At 46.8% G+C, this 23,034-nt stretch overlaps 1 protein-coding gene across 3 annotated transcripts in view; it reads right to left on the minus strand.

Moving 5' to 3' along the window:
* Positions 1–23,034, minus strand: part of PODXL (podocalyxin like) — a 64,355-nt gene that overhangs the window by 9,138 nt on the left and 32,183 nt on the right. For 2 of the 3 annotated variants that reach the window (XM_088141423.1, XM_088141422.1), the window contains exons 2-6: positions 14,849–15,298; positions 13,423–13,784; positions 11,938–12,009; positions 3,024–3,183; positions 1,097–1,158 (exon numbers count right to left, since the gene is read on the minus strand). In XM_088141423.1, the coding sequence (XP_087997549.1) occupies positions 1,097–1,158; positions 3,024–3,183; positions 11,938–12,009; positions 13,423–13,784; positions 14,849–15,298 (1,106 nt within the window). The remainder of the gene's footprint in view (positions 1–1,096; positions 1,159–3,023; positions 3,184–11,937; positions 12,010–13,422; positions 13,785–14,848; positions 15,299–23,034) is intronic. The other variant, XM_088141424.1, reaches the window with a different exon arrangement.

Raw genomic sequence — 23,034 nt, forward strand, 5'->3', positions numbered from 1 at the left:
GTCTTGGATTCTCTCTGAACTTCAAACGAGGGCCTACTTGTAAATAGGCGCACTGGTTCATGGAACATACTAGGCCGGAGCATGTTTCTGGTGTTGTGCATTGCACTGAACCAAGGTTTGAGGCTTCCCACATCAACCCAACGTGAAATGTCTGCCATTGGCTTGCAGAAACCCAGCATCACCACTCCAGACACAGCTGGTGTGGCAAGCCTCAAACTGATTAAAATACAGGGCAGGGCAAGGGCAGAGAAAAATGGCACATGGATGCTCCTTCTTTAAGCCTTTTGGTTTAGCACACACGTTAACACAATACACTAATTCAGAACTGGGGGGAAGACCTGTTGTGGTTTACATAGCAATTGTGGTGGGAATCCAAAATGCCATCTGGAGCCTCCCTGCTTTTCTGACTGCTGAGGACATGGAATGGAGGCCTGGTATCTCACTAAAGAACTGGCTGGTTTCACATGGAAAGTACCTGTTGATAAGCCTTCCCAAACTTCGAACTCATCAAAAGTATAGGACCACAATTCCCATAATCTCTAACACCAAATTGTGATGGGAACTGTAGCCCAGCACATCTGGAGGACCCCAGCTTTGAGAAGATTGATATTACATTAGATAAAATAACTAGAAGAGAATAGTACATTCCCCCATATTTATTAAACGGAATTCCATCCTGAATTACAAATCTTCAGAAAAAAAGTTTTGGAAGGTAACTATTGTTCAGTAAGAGACTCACTCAACCCATTACTCAGCAGCAGTGTTCATAACAAGTCACGATGATGTCAAAATGTCAACACACGTCGTGATGTCTGACCTGAGATTTAATTTTGAGAGGCCCTCTTCTAACCAGGCAGAAATGTCTCCACCTAAGTGTAATTGAGGTTGTGAAAAAGGTGGCTCTCCTGTGTTCTAGACATGGCTTAAATTGGTGCGAACCACTTATGACCTTCTGACGTTCCTCAGCTCCAATTCCCAGCAGGTCTGGCCAACAAAGAAGGCCACCAGGATTTGTATTTCAGCAACATCTGAAGGACAACATGTCCTGGTTGAAACACATGGGACTGGATCCTTTGCAGAACTTCTTCCTGCTTACCTTCTCCAACTCTGTCTTCTTTGCAGCCAGAGCTTCAGATAATTCTTTATCCACAGAGTTTGCTAAGAAAAATAAATAAAAGGAAGGTGGGTGGATGATTGGGAAAAGCGAAGAGAAGACAGTGCCTATGAAAAACTTGCAAAGACTACTTTAAGGTGATGCAGAAAAGGAAGTTGAGTAACTTCACCCCCTTTTTATTTTAACTGAAAGCCTTCAACATTCCCATCTCCAAATCTTGAGTGTGAAAAAGCTGACACTGAATTATAACGTGATGGAAAGAAAAGATTCCAAGCAAATTATTTTAATTCAGATTTAACTTGAATAGTCTTGATTCTGCCCACTTTTTTTGTCCTGAACTAGCTTCCCTTTCAACTTTGGCCCCAGCACCCAACTCAAAACCCAAGTTGGGTTCTTAGCTCCAGAAAAGGTCTTTTCCTAATTCTCATGGAGCAAAATCTTGGCCAAGCGGTCTTTTCAGGAAATACGTTCCTCCAGCTTTTGTACCATCTACCAGTGGAACTCCCCCAATTATTTCCCTCTCTAACAGCAAACAAAATCAGGCTAATAGGCCATTTAGGGAGGCATTTGAGGGAATCTGTCATTTGGAGAAAAAAAAAAAAAGTTAAATTAGCCAGCTTCTGTCTCCCCTCTGAATAAACACCGCATTATCAGTGGCTACAGGAGAATGAATGTTTGTAGCGGAGAAGGGGGGAATTGGGGGGAAAAAAAGGCCTAGGTATGTGATCAAAGGAAATGAAGTGTGCTAGAAATGGGGATGCCTGACTAGAAAGCAGCTGGAGTTGGGGAGCTCCAGGGTGCAGGGTTTTATTCCAAGTCTCAATCTCCTAGCTGTAAATGTTAACGCTGCGGAGATGAAGAATGCTGTTTCTTCACATTATCTCATCACATCTATTTGATATGGCTGAGATGCACATCAGGGAACAAATTATGTCACTTTTGTTAAGCCGTGCTAGAATAATATTATTTCTTGATGGGGGCTGGTTCCCAGGAGGGCCTGGAAAAGGGGTGTGAACCTCATGAGTCCTCCTCAATTTCTTTTCTGTGCAAAACACCCTGGACGGTATTGCTGAAATTGGCACCAAAAGTGGAAATTTGAAAGTCATAGGTTTTCATGGTTTTTGTGCAACAAGAAAAAAAGAGAGAAAAACCCTCACCTCTCTGCAGTAAAATAAATGAATTAAGACACTGGAGTTTTCCCATATTGATTTTTCGTTTTTCCTTTCTATTCTGGCCACAGGACTGAACCATGTGTTGCAGTCACATATTTAACCTGGTTACTGAATTAGCCCATTTTTCTAGGCCTGCACGATAAGTTGAATAATTGGCTAATCAAATTGGGATCATAAAATACCAAGCTTAAGAGTAATCAAGCTTCGCGTATTGTGTGAAGACATCTGATGTGTCTTTACTTGACCTGGGTAAGGATGTTAAGTTAACTCAGCTAAGGTCTAGCTAACCATGAGGATCAGAAAGCTCCATCCCAAGGAAGAAGGAGGACTGAACTGGGAGAAGAGCAAGATAAAGTCTCCTTCTGAGCTCAATGCTTGGTGATCTTATGGACACATTCTTGGCAACAATATGGAAATAGTTGGCCATTATTTTTCTCTGGAATGTTTTTCTGATTTCTCAGTCTAACCTTCAACTTGGGGACCTCCTGTGTCCTCCACCCAAGCACTAATCAAGTCTGAACCTGCTTAGACTCCAAGCCTAGGCAAGGATAATCAAGCATTGGCTTGGAGAGTCCAAGATGAAAAACCCAGATAGGCAAGGCTGATGCAGAAAACTGCTAGGGGAAATGTTGGGTGCACGCATTTCCAGCATGGCTCTTGCCACAAGGAGGCAAATGAGGACCAATCTAAAAACTCTCAGCTTCTAAGTCTTACTCGGGAGCAATGACAGCACCTACTTTGCACAGATACTCCGATAATAGCCAGTTTCTTGGGATCCTCTTTATCTGAGGCCAGCCGCACCGTACACTTGTCCCGGCTCTGGTTGAAGTTGGGCTTCACGGCTCTGCAGAGCACCTCCATAAGGGTCTCTTTCAGTGTGCTTCCCTCCAAGCTCTTCTGTAGGAAAAAGAACACAGGTTGTAGGGCCTGGGGGTGATAGTCCCACAAGAAGTCACCCAGAATAAAAAGCTTGCAAATCATGACCTTGATACTTGGTGGAACGCTCGACTCTGCTGGTTGTCTGATCCAGGAGATAACAGTGGAGATCAGAAGTCATCCCTTTGAAAAATCATCAGTCAGCGTAAGTTTGGCTCGCGTCCCTGCTATTCTTTAGTTTGGGAAGTTACGAGAATGACCCCTCCCAAGGGTATTTTCACAGAACGAGGGAGGAACTGATGCAACCTTGTCCCCAGAAGGCATGCACCCAGGTCACCATAAACAAGACCCTATTTTCTATTCTTTTAGTTGCATGCTTACAGTCCAGCTGCAAGTGAGCTACAGACCTCAATGCTCCAGAGGATAACATGTATCTTGGGCTCTTGAACACAGTCTTCTCCAGTTTTGCAAGTTTCAGAAGTATGGGGCTACAACTCCCATTATTTCCCAGAAAAGGGGAAAGTGTGAGAGGGAAACTCAGACTAACCCCACCTTGATTCTGTTTGGCCTAAGAGGAGACAAAGGGACCTTCTAGTAGCCTTTCCAGTTTCTATTATTATACCCTGCAACAATAAAGCAGCATTCCTGAAATCTGTGCAGTATCTGTTTCCTGACCTGCCCCACCTCGGAATGGGGATCTTTTAATAGATGGGATCCCGCGATTGCCACATCCATTCTGCGTTTTGAGAATTTTCTCAATCTTTCAGCACTTTTATTGTTCCGTATCTCATGGCTATTATTTAATATATTTCACCAGGAGCTCTGGGGTATGTGTGTGCGTGTGTGTGTCTGTGTCAAAAATGTCACAATAGTGGTCACAACCTGCCCCTTTTTCACATGCATTGTGTGATGCACAACAAAAAGGGCAGGGCAGTCACCATCTTGACTTCTCTGACCTATCCAGTAACAATTGTGTTCTTCACCTTGCCACCTGCTCCCAGTGCTTTGCTGAAGGAAATTATGAAGGTATCCATAGCTAATAAAAAGGTACACAATACTGTTCCACAAACCTTTCAATGACTTACTGCTTCCATTCATACAACACACTGAACCAGGCCAGCTCAAGACCCTTCAGCTGCTTTTGTACAATGTACAGGTCCTGGTTTTAACCTTAATTAGGTGGATACTTCTTAAGGTGTTGTGCAAACCCAACCTGTTTGATTAGATGCAGGCTCAGTGTATTGTGTGAATCCAGAAAACCGGTTAACTGGTTAACTAAGTTAAGCATACTGTGTGAATTGCCTTACACGTGCTCCCTTGGTATTTTCTCTTGGTGTCCCAGAAAGGGACCAATGTGATTTTCTCCTAATGGGTACTTTTTAAAAATGTGACATTAAACAGCCTTTATCCCCAGCCGCCATGGGCTGAGAGTGCTGGGAGGTGTAATCCAACACTTCTGGAGGATGTTAGGATGGAGAAGATGGATTGTTCCCTTACTGCCAACACACGGTAGGCTCAAGTCCAACCTGAAGGACTCCATTCCCTTGTTATCGTCCACCAGAGCCACATTATTGTTTTCTATTAACTCTCCAACCGATAAGAGAGTATTTTTAAAGAGACTGAAACAGTCCCACTTTGCTGTCCACCACATTCGAGGTTCTCCACCCTTACACATCTGTCTCTTTGACACCCCTGACCTTCTTCCCGAGGAGTGTCGGGGTCTTTAGGTCTCTGCCCCCTTCCTTTCCCTTTGTACATGAGGTGGGGTCCCTCTGCCATGACCCCTCCCTGCCTTGTCTAAATATTTGCTTGGAGATGCTGGGCGCACTGAAAGAATGCCGTTTTTGGACTAGAAAGGATATGTGGTAACAGTAATAAGATGGATTTTGGTGTGTGTGGAGGGGGGGGATGAAAAAGGAGATAGAGCTGCTTCTGAGAACTGCAGACACCCTACCTATCTCGATCACAACCCGTCCCTTTCTGACAACCAACGCAGCTCCTCCATAGCTAACTATGGATTCTCAAGCAATAACTGAGCTTAGAGGAACAAAGCTGGTTTAGATATGGAGAGGTGGTGCTGGGCATGACAAGGAATGGGTTGTAGGATCTCGCCAGGGAGGGTTGACTTGCAATGGAAAGCACTCCATTCATGTTCAGAAGTGTCTCTTCCTACTCACATAAAGGTTTTCCCTGAACAGCAGAATATCTACCCCTCCTCTTGAAGGAAGTTAAAATTCCTTCAAGCAGCAGAGGAAGAAGGAAGAATGGCATTTCTATCTGAATCTTCTTCAAGACGATTCCCTCTCCATTTTATTTTGACAATAATATGAAATGCTTCTGACTGAGGAATAGTTAGTAACCCCAAGTCAATTATGGGGCAGCAAGGTTGGATAGGCAATCAGACATAAATCTCACCGGTCAAAACGCTGCTGATAAATGTTGTATGTTTGTGCTTGGGGAGACCATTATGCCAAAATATATATCACTCAATGGCTTTTGGGCTTCATGCTCATCTGGTTTTATTTAGATTCACTGAATTAAACAAAAAACAAAAAAACACCCAAGAACTTAACTTGTTATGAGTTCAGACAACCATGTTTGGGCTGCAATACTCAGGATGAGCACTAGGCGACACCAAGGAGAGGTTGTGTTTTCTGCATCTCAATACTGCCACCTGGGTTGGTTGGTAGAATTTCACAGTCCAGATATGCTGGCCTTGCATCAGCCTCCAGTGCCATCTTTATTCCCTATTCTTCTTCAAGGTGCCACAAGGATCTCAAAAGGCATTCCTACCAAATAAAAAGGTGGGGGACTGCAGACCAAGGTTTGCTTTGGACAGGGGTCCAATTTTCAGGACAAAAAAAGATGCAGGTAAGTTGAGAGGATACAGGGTATCCTGAGACATTAGAAAGAGCGGTGGTGTCAACAAAATCGTTCTCTGGAACAAAGAGGGCTTGTGATTGGCCATGCCTTCCAAGCTGCCATTTTGTAAGCACTGTCCAAACCATGCCCCTTGGCCTCTGCTGCGCCTTTTCAGTCCTTCCCAGAAGTTCCTGTCCAGATGTGACAACATCCCGGCAGTTCTTTCTTGCCTGGATCTTACCCTGTCTTGACTCCCTCTGGAGCCTTGGAGCATTTCCCATTTTTTGTCCAGGCCCAACAAGCTCTGAGGATTTAAACTAATCTCATTCCCACACTGGTGAGAATCCAAGACCAACATCCCTCTGCGGAATGAGGTAATAGCACTTGAATCAACAAAGCAGGGACCAAACCCATGGAGATAGTAAGGGATGGGTGGAAAGAGAAACAGAGAAGAGATCTCCTGCCCTTTTCACCCCAGCGGGCTACAAGTCAAACCACGTTTGTGTAGGTTCTCGCTTTAGGACAGATTTGGAAATGAAATGTCCAATCGGTCCTACTTTCACTACAGGAAGGAAGGAAGGAAGGAAGGGTAACAATGATGATGATGATGACAACTTCCAGCAATTACATGGGCGTGTCCCTGCAGTCTTTTTGGAAGCATTTTCAGAATTAGTTTGCCCTTGTCGCTGCCTCCTCCTCCTCTTCCTCCTTCACAGGGCTGAGAGAGGGGGACTGGCCCAGAGTCACCAAGTGCTTCATGTCCAATGCAGAACTAGCTCACTGTTCCTGGTTTCTAGCCTGGTGCCTTCACCACTAGCCACTTAGTTCTCAGCTAAATATTGTTTCAGGGGAAAATGTGTTCCAGGACAAGGGTGATCTACAGAGGAAGATGCAAACAATTACGTTGGACTTGTAAAACATGGGGAGTGAGAGAAAATCCAGGCGGGGAAGGCCAAGGTGAGGGAAGACAGTGGGGCTGAGAACAACTGGGTGGAAGGGCAGAGAACGAAAGCAGAAATCCAAAGGGTCAGGATGGGAAAGAATGTCAGTGTGAACATTTATTTGGAAAGGATTGGGGAAAAATCATACCAAAGAGGGATTGCTTTTGCGATGCTCACAAAGGTGAAAGCCAGTATGTGCCTTCAACTCACATTCTCAAGGGATGTGCAGAGGTGGCCAGACGCCCAGAAGAAACTCAAAATCTCTTTTTTGAATCACTGAAAACTATTCCTCTGAATCCTTCCACTCCCCTCTGCAGTCTGAAGATGTTACCCTAACCAATTCCAGCTGACCTAGATCTTTGCCACTCAATCTTTTTTAGCAGCCTCCTACCTTTCAGGTTCTTTGCCCATCGCACAGGAGTACTCTCCCTTGGCCAGAGATGACATGCTACTTCTGCACCTTCCTCAAAGGTTGATTGAATGGTTGTCCTCAACAGGAATGTCTCTGCCCTGCCCACTGGTGGACAGCCAATACATCACTCACATGTTCCTACTGTGCCCTTTTTACTCACTACCAAAGATCTAAGTTCCTCTCTTGCCAATCATCTGGGAAAACTTTGAAGGCACTGATTCATCTCAAGCTCCACCATTGAATGGACAAATCAACAGCTTCTGGGAGCACTGCAAAATTTTGCACTACCCCTGTTGCACTTTGCTCAAGAACTGCATAATCACAGTAGAGCATGAATCCTCACATTTGAGGCCTTCTAGACAAAATCTTAAGCACTTCTCTGCATTCCTCACATTTAGGGTATCCATCTAAGTTTATTTTTTAATTATCCCAATGTCTGAGCTATTATTCAACTCCCTTATGCAGGGGTTATCTACCTCTGATCTTGAAGCTGTCACTAAGATTATAGTTCCCATCTTCCTAGATCACTGGTCATCCCAGGTAGGGCTGGTGGGAGTCGAATGTTCAGGAGGTGGAATGGACCATCTCTTCTGCCTTTTCTCCAAAGAGAACTAGTGAAAACTTAAGGTTGAAAGACAGATCTCATTTGGCGAGCTTGAGAAGAAAACTGCCATTGAGTTTGTAAGGATAATTTAGAGAGCTAGTTAAAACACAGGAGCCCAACAATATGGTGGACGACAACCTCTTCAACATCAGAGATTTCTTGAATTGGCTACTAGAAAACAGTTACTGCTGTCCTAACTGGGTCAGGGAGCTGAAAGAAACTAGCTGATTCAATCTGACCCTCAACTCATGGGCAGTGCCAGGCATGGAAGATGAGTATTTGGGTTTCTATAGCCTGACAATTAACTCATAGATTCAATATTTTTAACTGAATTGTAGTCATCTGTTAACATTGCCTAGAGGACTTTGCAAAGTCCAAAGCCAACACTAAATGATAAAACCCAGATGGTCAGGTTTGGAGCAGACGCCAGCAGTGCATTTCAAATTTCAAGTCAACATTTTGGATCTGTTTTTATTTGAATATACAGGTAGTCCTCACTTAACAACCACAACAGAGACCGGAAAATTCATTGTTAAGCGGGACAGTTGTTAAGCGAGTCGTGCCCGATTTTACGACCTTTTTTTGCAATGGTCACTGAGTGAATCACACGACCATTAAGTGAATCACACAGTTCCCCATTGATTTTGCTTGCCAGAAGCTGGCTGGGAAGGTCGCAAATGGTGATTGCATGACCCCGGGACACTGCAACCGTTGTAAGTGTGAGCTGGTTGCAAAGCACCTGGATTGTGATCACATGACCGAGGGAGTGCTGTGACAGCTCTAAGTGTGAGGACTGGTTGTAAGTCCCTTTGTTCAGCACCGCTGTCATTTCAACTGGTCACTAAATGAATGGTTGTTAAGTGAGGACTACCTGCACTGCAGCTTAGCAAGTATAATGCCCAGGATTCATTGGATGTTACATAAATCGGATCCAACAGGTTTTCTTGCCATTTGAAAACAACTGTCTCCTCCATGTGCTAGCTGGGAGGACCATCCCATAGGCAAAAAGCTGAAAAGAAGCAGAACTTGATTTCTTCCTGAAAAAACCAACTGGATCACCCATTTACAAAATCCTAAAAACCTAGAATTGGAAGGAGCCAGTGAGACCATCAAGATCATTTAGCTCAATGCAAGATATTAAATTAAAGCCCCCCCCCCCACCTAGGGAAGAACGCCTAGCTTCTGCTTGAATACATCCAGAGTAGGGAAACCCAACCCATTGTTGGGTCATTGGTTCCACTGCCAAACCACTTTTGGTCTTTACAAGATTTGGCTAATTTTCAGTGGGGACCTGCCCTCTCGTTAAGTTAAATCTGTTAGTCCATGTCTGCCTTCTGGAACAATTGAGAGCAGATTTTGATCCAGTCTTGATCTTGACTGACGCTGGACTTCCTATTATAACTAAGTTTGGTGTTATGAAATGCAGTGGTGACAATGGGGTTAGATGACTTTTAAAGAGGGATGACGAGCTTGTTTTATTTTAGACCTACGTGATGGCTCTTGCACTCGCAGCATTAGCTGGTATTCCAGTTGATTAATTTTAGGATTTAAATGTGTGTACATGCAGTTTTGTTCCACATTTTGAAGTCATTTTTAATTTGATCAGTCCCTTTCTTTAAGTTGAACTCCTTACGGGCCAATTTGGGGTTTGCAGATATTCATTTTAATGAAAAGAAACCAGCATTACGGTAATTTTGAATTCTCCTTCTGAGATAGCACAACAACAGAGAACGCAACCTATGGAAGACTTGCAGAGTGACGTGGAACAGTGAGCCTTTCCTCTGTGGTATGTTGCCCTTTTTCTAACTTTCATTTTTGGAAAATCTGCATGCGTTGTGGTTTGAAAATTAAATTCCAGATAAATGTATAGGCTGATAGATTAGTACATGGATTACAGCCTTTTAATAAATCAGCAGGCATATGATGGATCATAATCTCGGGACAATAGTGAACAGGCGTCATGTTTTCAGGTATTTGAAAAGTGTGCTGTATCCACTCCTCCCACTTTCAGTCACTTTCTTCCACTCCCATTTTTGTGGGTCTCCGATCCCCCAGAGTGGATGGAGAGAAACATCAGGACCCCTTGTTCTTGCAGATTTTGAACCGTGGGAGAAAGGGCAAAGCGGGTGCCTTAAGTGCAGTAAATGCTTCAGGTATCCAATTTCACTCTTAAGAAACCCCCAATCCCAAAATGGTTCCTAATCCTATTTTTGGAGTTTGGACTCAATAGCTTGCAAAAAAAAACTTGATTAAACCCTGGGTTGAGGGAGTGAGCAGCTCCAGAACCACTCCCCCTTGGGTACCTGCCCTTTCTTGAAGAAGGAAGGCATGCTGTGGACTTCTTGGTGCTCTCTGAGCTTGGTAGTTTGCTTGCAGACATTTCATGACCCAACGAAGTAACATCATCCATGTGAGTAGCAAACCCCACCCTCCCCTGCACTGATGATGTTTACAGTTGGGTCATGAGACGTCTGCAAGTGTGATGGAATGGACTTATGAAGGCCAGGCTAAGGGAGATAAGCGTGTTCTTAGCCCCCAGTAGGAGCGTGGGAAGTTCAAGAAGATGAGGCTGGCACCTCCCTAAGGAATTCACGGTGTTGTGGCTGGCTGGCTTGGGAATTAGGATTCAGCCTGGGGAGATTTCTGTCTGGAGGTTGAAGCTAATAAACACAACAGAACTGTATTTGCATTGTCTCTTGGAGTTCTTTGGGCTGAATCTGACATCAATCTCTCCAGACCGAATCTAACTTCCCAAGCCAGCCAGCCACAACACCATGAATTCCTTAGGGAGGTGCCAGCCTCATCTTCTTGAACTTTCCATGCTCCTGGTGGGGGCTAAGAACACGTTTATCTCCCTGAGCCTGGCCTTCATAAGTCTATTCCATCACAGCAAGCCGACAACCAAGCTCAGGGAGCATCAAGGATTCCACAAGTCAACCCTGAGCTAGAGATGCTCTTCTCTTGGAAGGCAGCCTGGACAGAAAGTGAGAACTTCGTGCCCCCTACCTTCCCATCTGCCCCAAAAAGGAGAAATCTCTGTGGCCGCTGAATACTAGCAACCAACCTTTTCTTCCTAGGCTGCACCCCCAAATCTGCAACCCTTTCCCTCTGCAGTTAGAGCCATTTGAGAATCAACTCCTCTATGGTGGAGAATCATTGTGCAAGAAAGGGTTAAGTCTGGAGGAAGGGCAAACTCTGGCAGAATTCACACAGCATACTGGTGTCGTGGGAACCCCGCGCCAGTATTCTCTTGGCATGATGTGTGAACCAGGCCATCACGTTAAGCCCTCATATAGGTTCTTTGGGCATGGCAGGCTAACTGAAGCCCGGAACTGGGTTTTGCTAAACTGAGTTTAGGGGCACAGCACATTGTGGGAATCCAGCCTTGCGTCCCCAATCTGAATCAAGTTTCTGTGTGGAAAATGAAATTCAGAATTCTCGTTGCAAAACCTCCATGGAAAATGCCAGTTGGCCCTGAAGGGTGAGTTGGAGACTGAACATCCTGGGTTTTAATCTCATTCTTGCCATGCGATCAGCTGTGTGTGGCTAAGGCAAGGCAGAACCAATCTCTTTGGGCCAAAGACACCCTGGGAATTTTGAAGCACGTGGCTGTGAAGCATTCACAAAACAGCTGTTTTGACGGGTAGACTGTTTCGTACCAACCCAGAAGGACTTTTGCTGACAGCTTTATAATTTATATTTTCACTTAAAAAAGGGTCAGATGGGGCAGGAAGCTTGGTGCACACTAAAGACGATGTCTGGAGGATTCACTCCAGTGATGCTTCCTTTTGCACGCACGTTACTTTGAACACTCCAGATCATGCATCAGTGGGCTACAAAAGCACGCCGAGATTGTGTAAGCTGCACACTTACAGGCGATTATGAAAGTAAGTGCAAATGCTCAGGGGCTTTTATAGAAGAGCAGCTACAACCGAAATGCTTTAGGAGATACTTACACAAGGCCTCGACTCGTTTAAGGTCAGAATGATCGCGTGGCTTTTGTAGGGCATCATGTTCTCACAAACAATCTGGAAAAAAAAGGCAGCTGGGTGAGAATGTGCGCCCTGCTGAGCAATCACAAAAACTAAGGTACTCTTTGGCTGAAAGAAAGCCTAGCTCCTCGTAAGTTTCACCGATTTCACTTTTTCTTCCGCCACAGCTTTGGTGCAACACACAGCATTTCTCCACAGTTCATCTTACAGTTATAGCCCCCTTGTGCAAATGCACAGATGCATATAAGTACAACGTTCCTAGGAATAAAACTGATTTTAAGGCCGTTAGCGTGCCACTAGATAAGAGAGAAGGCACTTCCGGAAAACTCTAAAACTCTTTTTCTACATAATTTCTCCAAAATCCCAGATATACTACCTCTGAACAGTGAGGTTCCATCTACTTGCAATGACAAGAAGCCATTGATAGTTTTTTTTAATCTTCTACTCCTTCTTAAACTCAATATTTGGGGTATGCAGAAGCACTTAACAGAGGACCAACGGGAGAAATAAAGGCTTAGTTCATTCTTGCCACTGATTCTCCTCAATGCATTGTCTCATTCCACTTGTCCTGTTCTCTCTCTCTCTCTCTCTCACACACACACACACACACAAACACACACACACAGAGCCAGGGCTATTTTGGGATGCTAAGGGAACAGCCACACTCTTTGTCCTTCCTGTCAATTCTCTCTCGCACATGTTCCTCCCAGCCCTCATTTTTTTCCTAGGAAAACAACATTGCAGAGGCTATTCATTGTCTGCTCTAATGTTTTGCATTGCTTTTGTGTTAAATCTGCACTGTCCCTTTCTGATCCCCCCAAGGGACAAGCTGGACTATTTGTCTGCATGCACGAGACCAAGGTAGACCAGCACCCTTCGCTTGCACAGCTGGAACGGGTGTGCTGTTGTCCCGGCTGATGCGAGGGTGCTCTGAACGGTGATCTGTTATTTGCCCTGCGGAGAACAGCCTGCAGTTCAGGAGAGGACCAACAGTTTGCAGACGCCTGAAGTGAAAGGACCCCCCGGAGCACATCCTCATTACATCAAGGCTTCACTCTAGAGAACAGCTTCCTAGGAAACCCCAGCTCTTTATGGGGTGTGGTACTGAATTTCTATTTCAATTTGACCATCGGCAACTCTTTAAAGCAGCCGTGTCTTTTTTTGGCATGGCATGAGAGTTGCCAACAAGGGCTACGTGAACCCCGCTTCAGGATCCAAAGTGCCATGAGTCACTAAAACACTGCGCAGCTACAAGTACATATGTTCAACGACGTTCAACAAAGGCCCCCCTCCCCTTTTTGGGGGGCCAGGCAAGTGTCAGCTCTTGCCCACATGTATGCAGCAAATGGTAAACACTGGATCGTTAGCAACAGACCAACATTTCTGTGCCTTGTCCCCATGCACCTGCCTTTGAAGTCTCACCAGGTGGTACCCCGGCCATCTGTTTACCTTCTTCTGCACGTGCACTGAAGTGACGTCTGCCCCGCTGGAAGGAGATGGGACGTGATCCTCCCCAGGCACTGAGGTCGCTGTGGAGGCAGCCGAAGGCAGAATCTTGGAGCCTGGGTGAGCTGTGACGCTGCTACTCGAGGACGGAGCAGTGGAGCTCCTTGGGACCCCTGTAGTTTTGGGCATCGTGGTCGTCAGCGATCCGTTGGGCATCTTAGAAATCTCTGGCGCCGCCGATAATTTACCGTTGCTTGTTGTTCCAGCTTTTGCAGTTGCAACAGTTCCCAAGGTTGCAGCAGGACTGCCAATTCCAGGCACAGCCGAAGCGCTCCCATTAACGGATGGGGATCCCGGGCTTTCCGCTGTTTGAAGCAAAGGGGGGGAAACGGCGCGTGCGTAAAGACACGCTCGCATCTAAACGCGGTAGGGCAAGCCTGCGGAATCTGGCCCGTGCATTTTTTCCCCACCCCTTACTGGAGCTGCCCACGGGGGCCACTGTACTTTCTTCTGCGTAATGACGGAAGGTGCTCTGGGGGAGTTTGAGAGTCTAATCGGGGTGGCGTCTGTGTTGCACAGTGTGCACGTTTGTGTGTAGGTGTGCCCTGGAAAGGACTGGGGGGGGGGTGTCTAGGCTCAGCTCTAGGTCACATGACTGGGAGGGGGGCTTACAACGGAGGGGTCTGCAGCATTCTGAGTCCCTGCCCAACTTCCTCCCCATAGTGATGCATGGGGAGGTTAGGGGGGAGTTTTTTCCAGCATACCCCCCAAGACAGATCCAGCCCGTTTTCAAACTCAATCTTTCTTGGGCTTGTTTCTCTCCGCATGCCAGATGCGAACCTCGCCTTGAACAGAACACTGCACGGAATTGCACAGGGAAGAAAAAAAAACACTTTAAAAAAATCCCTGCAAGTAGAAATCTAGCAAATAAGGAACGGTGTTTGTAACACAGGCACACTTATATCTTCTTAGGGGAGCAATGAAAAATGGTGTCCCCCACTCCCTCCCCAAACAATCGACGGTGCTTTGCATCAGCTTTCTTTGTGAAGCTTCCCCACCTCCTCCAACTTATGGGTCTATGGGCAAGAGGAGGACAGATGCAATGCTTCTGACCATCTCGGAAATAGAGATTCTTAAATATTTCTTGAATGTGAAGGACCCCCGGCTGGCTGTGGCTGAATCTGAAAAGCTAGACGAGTCAGATCTAGTTCATTCATGGATGGGAGACCACCAGGAAGACAAGGGGGACAAATCCTTTCCGTTTCACTGCCCCAGAATTGACACGGGGCTGCCAGTGAAGTCCCCAAGAGTTGAATTCCATTGGAAGGAGAGTCTACCTTTATGCCAACCCCCCGGGCTTAAATACCCTAATCCTTCGCATGCCCGCCTAGGGATTAGGGGATGTATAATCCAGAGACTGGGAACATACCTGTGGACGTGACAGGCCTCAAGGGGAGAGGCGAGGTGGGGGAAAGGCTCAACGTGGACGGCCCGCTGGCAGAGGTGAGGCCTTTGGAAGCAGCCCCCCCTGGAGAGGAGGCGTTTGTGGGAGGCACCGGCGCTGGTGTCCATGAGGTCGCTTTGTCTGCAACGGTGGTGATGGTGGTGGTCAGGGCTCCGTGCCCCGTGAGCAAAGGACGGGTGGTGCTTAAAGAGGCCCCCACTGTAGGCATCTTTGACGACCCCGTCAGAGTCAGAGAAAGTGGGGCGGGGGAGGCCGGCAGGGTTGTAAGGTTGTGACTACTCAGCGTCCCCGGTGTTGCAGGGAGCTTCGTGGCGGTCGTGTTGATCGGTGCTGTGATCGTGGCTGAAGGAGGAGCCATAGTGATGTTCTCGGCGGTCGGGCTGGGTGAAGGAGAGGCAGAAGCCGCAGCAACTCCTAAGAACCCCCCCAAGAGACAGAGCGGGGTTGGAAAGAGGTCCCTGCTGTCCCAAATGCACCCCAGCCCAGCCCCAACCCTTTTCCCCAACGTGAGGTTCTCCGGTTTGCTTCGATCCCCTTCGCAGCACCCCGGATGCCTTGACCGTTCTTACAGACCCACAGATCTGGCCTGCAGGACGTCGGCGTCGTGCGAGAGAGGCGTCCGTGTAGTGGGAAAGGGCGCGGGTGTGTGCAAGCTCCACCCCTTTTGTACAGGCACAGCAGCGACACCCACACACTGCGTTCACTGCTTTGACTCAAGACTTCAATCCCACGGATGCCTTTGCATCCACGAGGACTAGCATATAGGGGCTGCGTTCACACGCTGTCCTTAAACCGGCTGACTAAATCAACCCCCCCTTGCTGCATTTGGGAGTATGAAGGGACCGAATGGGGTGGGGTTGGGGGGGCTCACACAATATTTAAAGGTTTCCAAAACTAATCATGGTTAAAACTTCCCAAGCTTTGCATGTTGGGTAGAGCAGTGTTTCTCAACCTCAGCAACTTGAAGGTGTGGACTTCAGCTCCCAGAATTCCCCAGCCAGCATGGCTGGCTGGGGAATTCTGGGAGCTGAAGTCCACACATCTTCAAGTTGCTGAGGTTGAGAAACACTGAGCTAAAGTTTGAGGTTGATTTCCACAGCCTAGCATTTTTGCATAAAACTGTACTCCATACAGGAACAGAATAAGGAGGTGTGTGTCTGTTCTATGGTTGATATGATTATAGCCCCCAAATCACCCCCAGGCAGTTCACTGGTTCCCACTGGTTGCGTTCACACAACTCCCTTAACCAAATCAGGTCGAGACCTTGCACAACTGTGTCCACAAGCATGCTCCTCATGGGTCAGCGTTAACGGTTGGACGAACCCAGCCCCATGGGTTTAGAGATCACGATAACATGTGAATCCAGAAAACGGGGTCATTCAGGAATCAAATTAAGTGTGTTGGCAGAAGCCAGCCCCAGCCTTTCTCATGCCCTGTGTTCACACCAGGTATTAAACTGGCATTAAACTGCCCATCAGGTATTAAATTTGGTGGGCAGACCGAAGTGCCCACCCGGGCCGATTGCCACAATCAATCAGTCCATCCATCAAATAACCCAAGTGAAATGCAGATGCTGAAGCTTTAACTCTCCCAGCTAAATTGGATCCTGACCATCTCGGCGGTCCTATTCAGACGTTCATCGTTCACACACATTCACAAACAGAGAAGGAGCAGAATGGTGCCCATCGTCCTGATCTCCGGGCACCAGCCAGCCACAGGGCCTCGTGCCTATCCACATGGGGACCAGTCCACGAATGTTGGGGACCAAGAACATGTCCTGCCTTCCTGCGGCTGATCAGGCCCAGCTGATTTTTATAGCTTTAACCCATTTTATAACTATGACTGGACGAGTCATAGTCTTCACTCTGCAAAACACAAGAAAAAGAATACACAACATAGCTATAACAACATCGCTGTTAAGGTTTCGTAGGATAAGCATTATAAAATCTGGTTTTCAACCCAGCTATTTGGAAGCCCTAACAAAGCTTATTCGTTTCTTTCTTCGTCAAATTTATAGGGCCACCCATCTCAAGCAAGGTGACTCTGGGTGGCGTACAATAAAGCCTACAATTAAAACATACGACAAAACCAATGGAAACATGGGAAAAAAACATGACCGCGAGAGCGAAAATATTCCAAATAATATTTTAGGCATGCAGAAGTCTGCAAGGCTGGAAGAACCTGAAGGCGACAAAGCAAGAAACTGGCGGGTCACCCCAACGGATCACCCCAACGGGAGCCACGGAGACCCTGCCGAAATGCCGTCGGTCCGGGTACAAAGAATCGCTAGGCACTGAGCAACGGAGCAGCAAAAGGTAGCGAGTTGCCTGCAAAGCGTCTATCCAGCTGCCCCAGGCCTGGGTGCTGGAGCTTCTGCAGTATGTGTGTGTGTGTGTGTGTATCAGAGCGACGCAACCAGCAGTGTGGGATCACGGTATAAGCCTCCCCTGCTTCTCTGTGTGTGCCGTGGCATCAACCCAAAGAAGCAGACCTCACGGCGATGCGCTACGACGCTGCTTTCTTCATTCGGACAGAAGCAGAAAGGGGGCACAGCTTTACCCCTGCAAGCATGCACAGAACCGTGGAGAGGAAGGATCTCAGAGGGCATCTAGTTCAGTGTTTCTCAAGCTCAGCCACTTGAAGAGGGGTGGACTTCAACTCCCAGAATCCCCCAGCCAGCATGTGCTAGCTGGGGGATTCTGGGAGTTGGAGTCCACCCCTCTTCAAGTGGCTGAGCTTGAGAAACACTGATCTAGCTGCCACCTCTCAAGACGGTTCTCTCCTGCTGTTGAACAGCTTTTACTGATGCCCAAAAGATGGCGACCTGGATCTCATGCCCGGCCTCAGATTTCTGAGTGGCATCTGAAAGAGGAAAAGCCTGTTGCTGATAATGTGCCAAGCGGGTAGAGGCTAGGGAGGCAAGTAATGATGCTTTGGGATGCTCCAAAGAAAGTCCATATGGCGTGGCGTACAATTCCCCATCTCAAATTCAGGTTCAGCCGCTCCCAACCTTCCCCTCTCGCACGTCCTTCATTTTTGGTGCGTCGTAACCCAGCAAAACGTGCTTTGCTTTTCCACCCTGGATTGCCAAACTTCAAGCTCAGCCACTTGAAGAGGGGTGGACTTCAACTCCCAGAATCCCCCAGCCAGCATGTGCTAGCTGGGGGATTCTGGGAGTTGAAGTCCACCCCTCTTCAAGTGGCTGAGCTTGAGAAACACTGATCTAGCTGCCATCTCTCAAGACGGTTCTCTCCTGCTGTTGAACAGCTTTTACTGATGCCCAAAAGATGGCGACCTGGATCTCATGCCCGGCCTCAATGCCCAATGCCCGTTTAACGCGGCCGGCACTGGGTTCCCGGGCCAGGAAGGCCTTGACTGCCGCTGGCCGAAGAACGGGAGAGCCGAGGGGTGTCTGCAGGATGTACCGCCGTGCCAGCCAGGCGGTTCAAGAGATTTGTTGGCTCTTTCAGGCCAAAGTGGAGTGGGGACACAAAAGGGGGAGGAACCCTGTTCTGTCCCATCGCTTCCTCCTCCGCCGGAGCCTTCCCATGGTTGCAGCCACAGCCCGTCCCCGGTCATTTCCCTTCTGGGCACTTCCTCCGATTAGCCCCTGGGTGACAAGGCTCTATTCATAGCGGGGAAGGGAAATGCAGGGTGCCACAGGCGGAGAGCTGGGCAGGGTCCGAAGGGGGGCTGGGAAAAGCTGACAGCCCCATAGCCAACCTGCAAATAGCGAGAGGGCTGGCTGTCTCCCCCATGCCCCCCGCTTTCCCAGGGGACCCTTCCTGATTGAATGCTGAGACAAGTTTCATTTCGCCCGAGGGGCCTTTCCAGAGAATTGGAAATCTCTTGAGAGTAAAGGGGACGGGGCAGGAATCAGTAAGCAGCGTTTCTCAGCCTTGGCGACTTTAAGATGCGCGGACTTCGGTTTTCAGTGGTTTCCATGTGCACAACTCCAAGAGAGATTTAATAAAGACAAGGGGGTAATTGGAACAGAAAAACGTGAAACGGAATTTGAAAACGAACTTTTCTAATAGTTCTAATATATTAAATAATTTCCGTTAGAAATTATAGAACTAAATAATTTCTAAATAATTATTTCTAAATAATTTCTAAATAATTTCTAACGGAATTCTGGGAGTTGAAGTCCACACATCTTAGAGCCGCCAAGGTTGAAAAACACTGAACTAGTCCATCTTTAGCCATGGAGGCTCACCAGCTGACCGTGGGCCAGATACTCTCTCAACTCAACCGACCTGCGGGTTCACTGCAGCAAGACAGGATATAGGGGAGGGGTGTGCCTCCTAACTCCTTTATATTTGGGGCTGTAATTCCTGCATCCAGATCTCGCCTCCCCTCTTCCCTTTAAATGGGGAGGCTATTCTAAATGAAATCACAGCCCCTTAAAAGTGCAGTTGGCTTCCTGTTTTTTAAAAATCTCGCTCTGGTCCTTGCACCGGCTCTCTGACCTGCCACTCAAAGCCCTTGGGTGGATGGACAAGAACACCGTCCAATCAAATACCCCTTTCCGTTCCGGGAATCCTCTTTCAGTAAGTTCTTTAGGCCTGGTTGGCAGTGGGATGGGAGACCACGCAGAGATCCCAGGTCTGAAAAAACATCCAGGAAGAAGGCAAACTATTTCTGTAACACCTGGAAACCACCCTGAATCTTTGGAGCTTATTAGAGTATTATTGTAATAAATAAGTAACCCTGCCAAGAAACCACATGATGTTTTCCATGAAGTCTTATCTTGAATTTGGGGGTCTACCTGCAATTTTGAGCACACTCACAAAATGGCTGTAACGGTGGGGCTGGAGATGGGTGGTTGAAAAATTTAATAAATAAATAAATAAATAAATTTGCAGCGTTCCAACATTATCCATCAGTCGGAGTACAACAAAGGAGCGGTTAGAAACTAACATTTATCTATAATGTTCTCAGTAGTTTTTGTTTTCTTTTTTTGCATTCTTTAATGACACAGAGTGGAGATTTGGGCACTGAACTCAGAGATTCAAATCCTTTCTCACCTTGTTAAAATAAGTTAATGCATTTTGTTTTTTATGGTTACTTTCTCATCCACAATAAACTGAGCACTCGCTGTGCAAACTCGGTATTTCCTTTGTCCACATACTCATATTCTATTTCTGTATCCACTATTGTATTTTTTTTTTCTTTTCTCCTTCGACTTGCTCATTTGTGCTTCCTCCTCCTCCTCCTCCCAAAAATGACTAAAAAACGCCACATTCCAAACAGGGGCTGCTACCCTAAAAGGGCTGGGGGTCTCTGAGACACCTGTCCCATCTAAGAGCACCTTTCCAAAGCCTTGAAGCCTGGAGACGTTGTGGCATGCCATCCGCTTGCCTCTCAGGGAGAAAAGTCGACCGTGGCAGACGTTGTGTCGCCCATCCTGGAAAACCTTCCCAGACGCTGGAACTGGAGCGAAGGGATGAACCACCCTCTCCTCGTTCTCAGAGTTGGTCCAACTTCATTCTCCCATGGAGAACGGAGCTGACGCAACGAGGAAACACAAAACCCGGCCAACTTCTCACACATTTGTGAGAGAGGAGCGCATGGACAAGCACACCGAGGTTTTCTGCTCTGCTCCAGCGTTTCCCTACGAACAGATTTCAGGTTTCCGGCCAGGCCTGGAAAATGCGCACAAGCTTTCGAGGGCGAGAGAGACGGAAAAGCCAGCTTGCCTCGAGCAGGAAACGAGACAGAAGCTGCCAGACAGGAAAAGAACGGGGCAGAACCCAAACCCTCAGCAGGTCCTGACGCTTCACCTCTGCATGGACGAGGCCTTAAGGTTCAAAGCAGATGGTCCCCCCCCCCGAAAAAAGCTCGTTTCAAGCATCTGCGGGGAGGGGAGGGCAGCGGTGCCTGGGAAGGGATTCACGCCCTTTCTCCACATTACTTCCTTGATCTGAATCACACCCTGCCCCTCAGAAAAAAGTCCTTTTTAATTGCCCAGTGGCAGGGCTAAAAATAGCTTGGTGGAAAAGAAACTAGACCCGTGCAAATGTTTCTCTTCCTTGGCTTTCCATAGTCCCATTTTGCCTACATTTTGCCCTTCCTGCTTCTCAGAGATTTTCGTCTCCAGCAAAAGGGGCTTCCGTTTTTCTACCTTGTTCTCGGGGTGCTTGAGGATTTCTTTTCAATTCCTCTTGGGTGTTTTGGAGCTGACTGGATGGTTGGGGGCTTGAGGGGGAGGGCGGTGATTTCCTGAGGCACACCTTTCTCCCTGGGCAACTTTCCTGATTTTTTCCATCTCAGAAAAGCTTCTGATGGAAGGACAGGGGAATCAGGAGTAATGGATTTAAATGGCAACTATCTAGATTTCATTTAAAGGTAAGGAAAAAACTTCCAGGTGGTAAGATCTGTCCAACCGTGGAACAGTCTGCCTGCCAGTTGTGGGTTTCCTATCGCCGAAGATTTTTAGAAGGAGCTGGAGAATCATGTCTCAAGGATTTTTTGATTGGTTCTCCTGCATGTTGCAGAGGATTGATCTAGATCAGTGTTTTTCAAACTTCAATTCCCAGAATTCCCCAGCCAGCATATTTTTCAAACTTGGCCACTTTAAGATGTGTGGACTTCAACTCCCAGAATTCCCCAGCCAGCCTGCTGGCTGGGAAATTCTGGGAATTGAAGTCCACACATCTTAAAGTGGCCAAGTTTGAAAAACACCGATCTAGATCCACAATTCCATGACCACCTTTCAGCCATACAGCCTACCTTCTGGAGTGTCCAGAAACAAACAGTGAAGCCATTGAAATCCTAGTGAAAATTGAGAAAAGAGTACGTCGGAGTCCAAAAGAATATCAATTGCTAATTTTTGGAGGGCAGCAAACAGCAAGCAGAACAAGAATGTTCTCAGCACGAGTGCAAACTCAGTCTAGCTATGGCTGATCTAGTCCTCTTAAATAGGGAACCCTGGAATTGGCATCTATGGTACTCAGATAGAGTATATCACCTTCATTACTAGCCACAACCATGGCTATTTTGGTATTGGGGTGTATCGAAGAACCTCAGACGAAGATAAGCTGTATTATTCCCCCCCCCATTTTTTTCTTTCTCTCCAAGTAAGAGTAGAAACGAGATTCGAAGCAAACAGCTCCTATTCTGATCTTTCAACCACCTCCCCGTGGTCCAAAATCTGACTAGAGAAATTTATTTATAAAAATAAAAAAAATTCACAAGGCAATTTTTGCTGATTCTTGAACAGTCTTCAAGGGCAGCCCCAAGCCCCTGTCAAAACCTCGGGGAGTGACCAAGGCACCGTGGTTTGGAGGCTACGCCTTTGGTCATGTGAACCCCACTGACAGGCAAGTATTTCATCTCAAGGATTGGTGGAAAATCTGCTCTATTAGTCCACTAAGAATTTACCAGCTAACATTCAAACAGACATCATTTTACAATTAACCCTGGCAACGTAAGCAAGCAATAAAATCCAATGAAGCCGCTTTTAATCCAATGCTTTAGGGTTTTTTTTTTCCCCCTTCTCAGACAAATCTTCACATTCACCCCTACCACATAACCTTATGCATTCAGTTCTTTAGGGGTGCGAAACATAGTATACAAGTATTTTCAGCATCCATATCTCTTATTTTTAAAACTCTAAATAATGCAAGGAAAACATGTGCTATGCCTGAAATATTTGCAAATTTTAATACATTTCCAAGTAACATTCAGTTTCCTTGAATGTAACATTTGAAAGTATGTAGCCTTCAATTTGATTTTCATTTTTCTGGGAATGGGTCCTTTCCTCCTCCCTAACATTTCTGTACCATCCATCACTAAAACTGGTTGTAGAATGGATTACGCACACACATACAAAATAAAAATAAAAACAAATCCTTTCGGGTACCCAGGATTCAAATACTGGTACCAAGAAAAATACATCTAATCAGTCCTGACTTCCAGGGGAGGTATGGCAAACTGAAAACATCTCCGTGAAAGCAGAACCAAGAACCTCAACAAGGACCAAAGACCCAGTGAGTAGACCGGTCCTCCAGAACCTCCCTGGATAAGGAGAGGACAGGAGATCATCCATATGTGCTCCAGACGGCTGTTCCTCGTGACGAGACTGCAGAACAGTGGTTTTCCACGGGTTTGCGTGCCAAGAGACGACGGGTTAGCCCTCTTGCTCACAA

Source organism: Python bivittatus, unplaced genomic scaffold (genome assembly GCF_059951505.1).
Source record: "Python bivittatus isolate LINGU-HERP-01145 unplaced genomic scaffold, Pbiv_v1 ctg000330_np1212, whole genome shotgun sequence".
Taxonomy (NCBI): Eukaryota; Metazoa; Chordata; class Lepidosauria; order Squamata; family Pythonidae; genus Python; species Python bivittatus.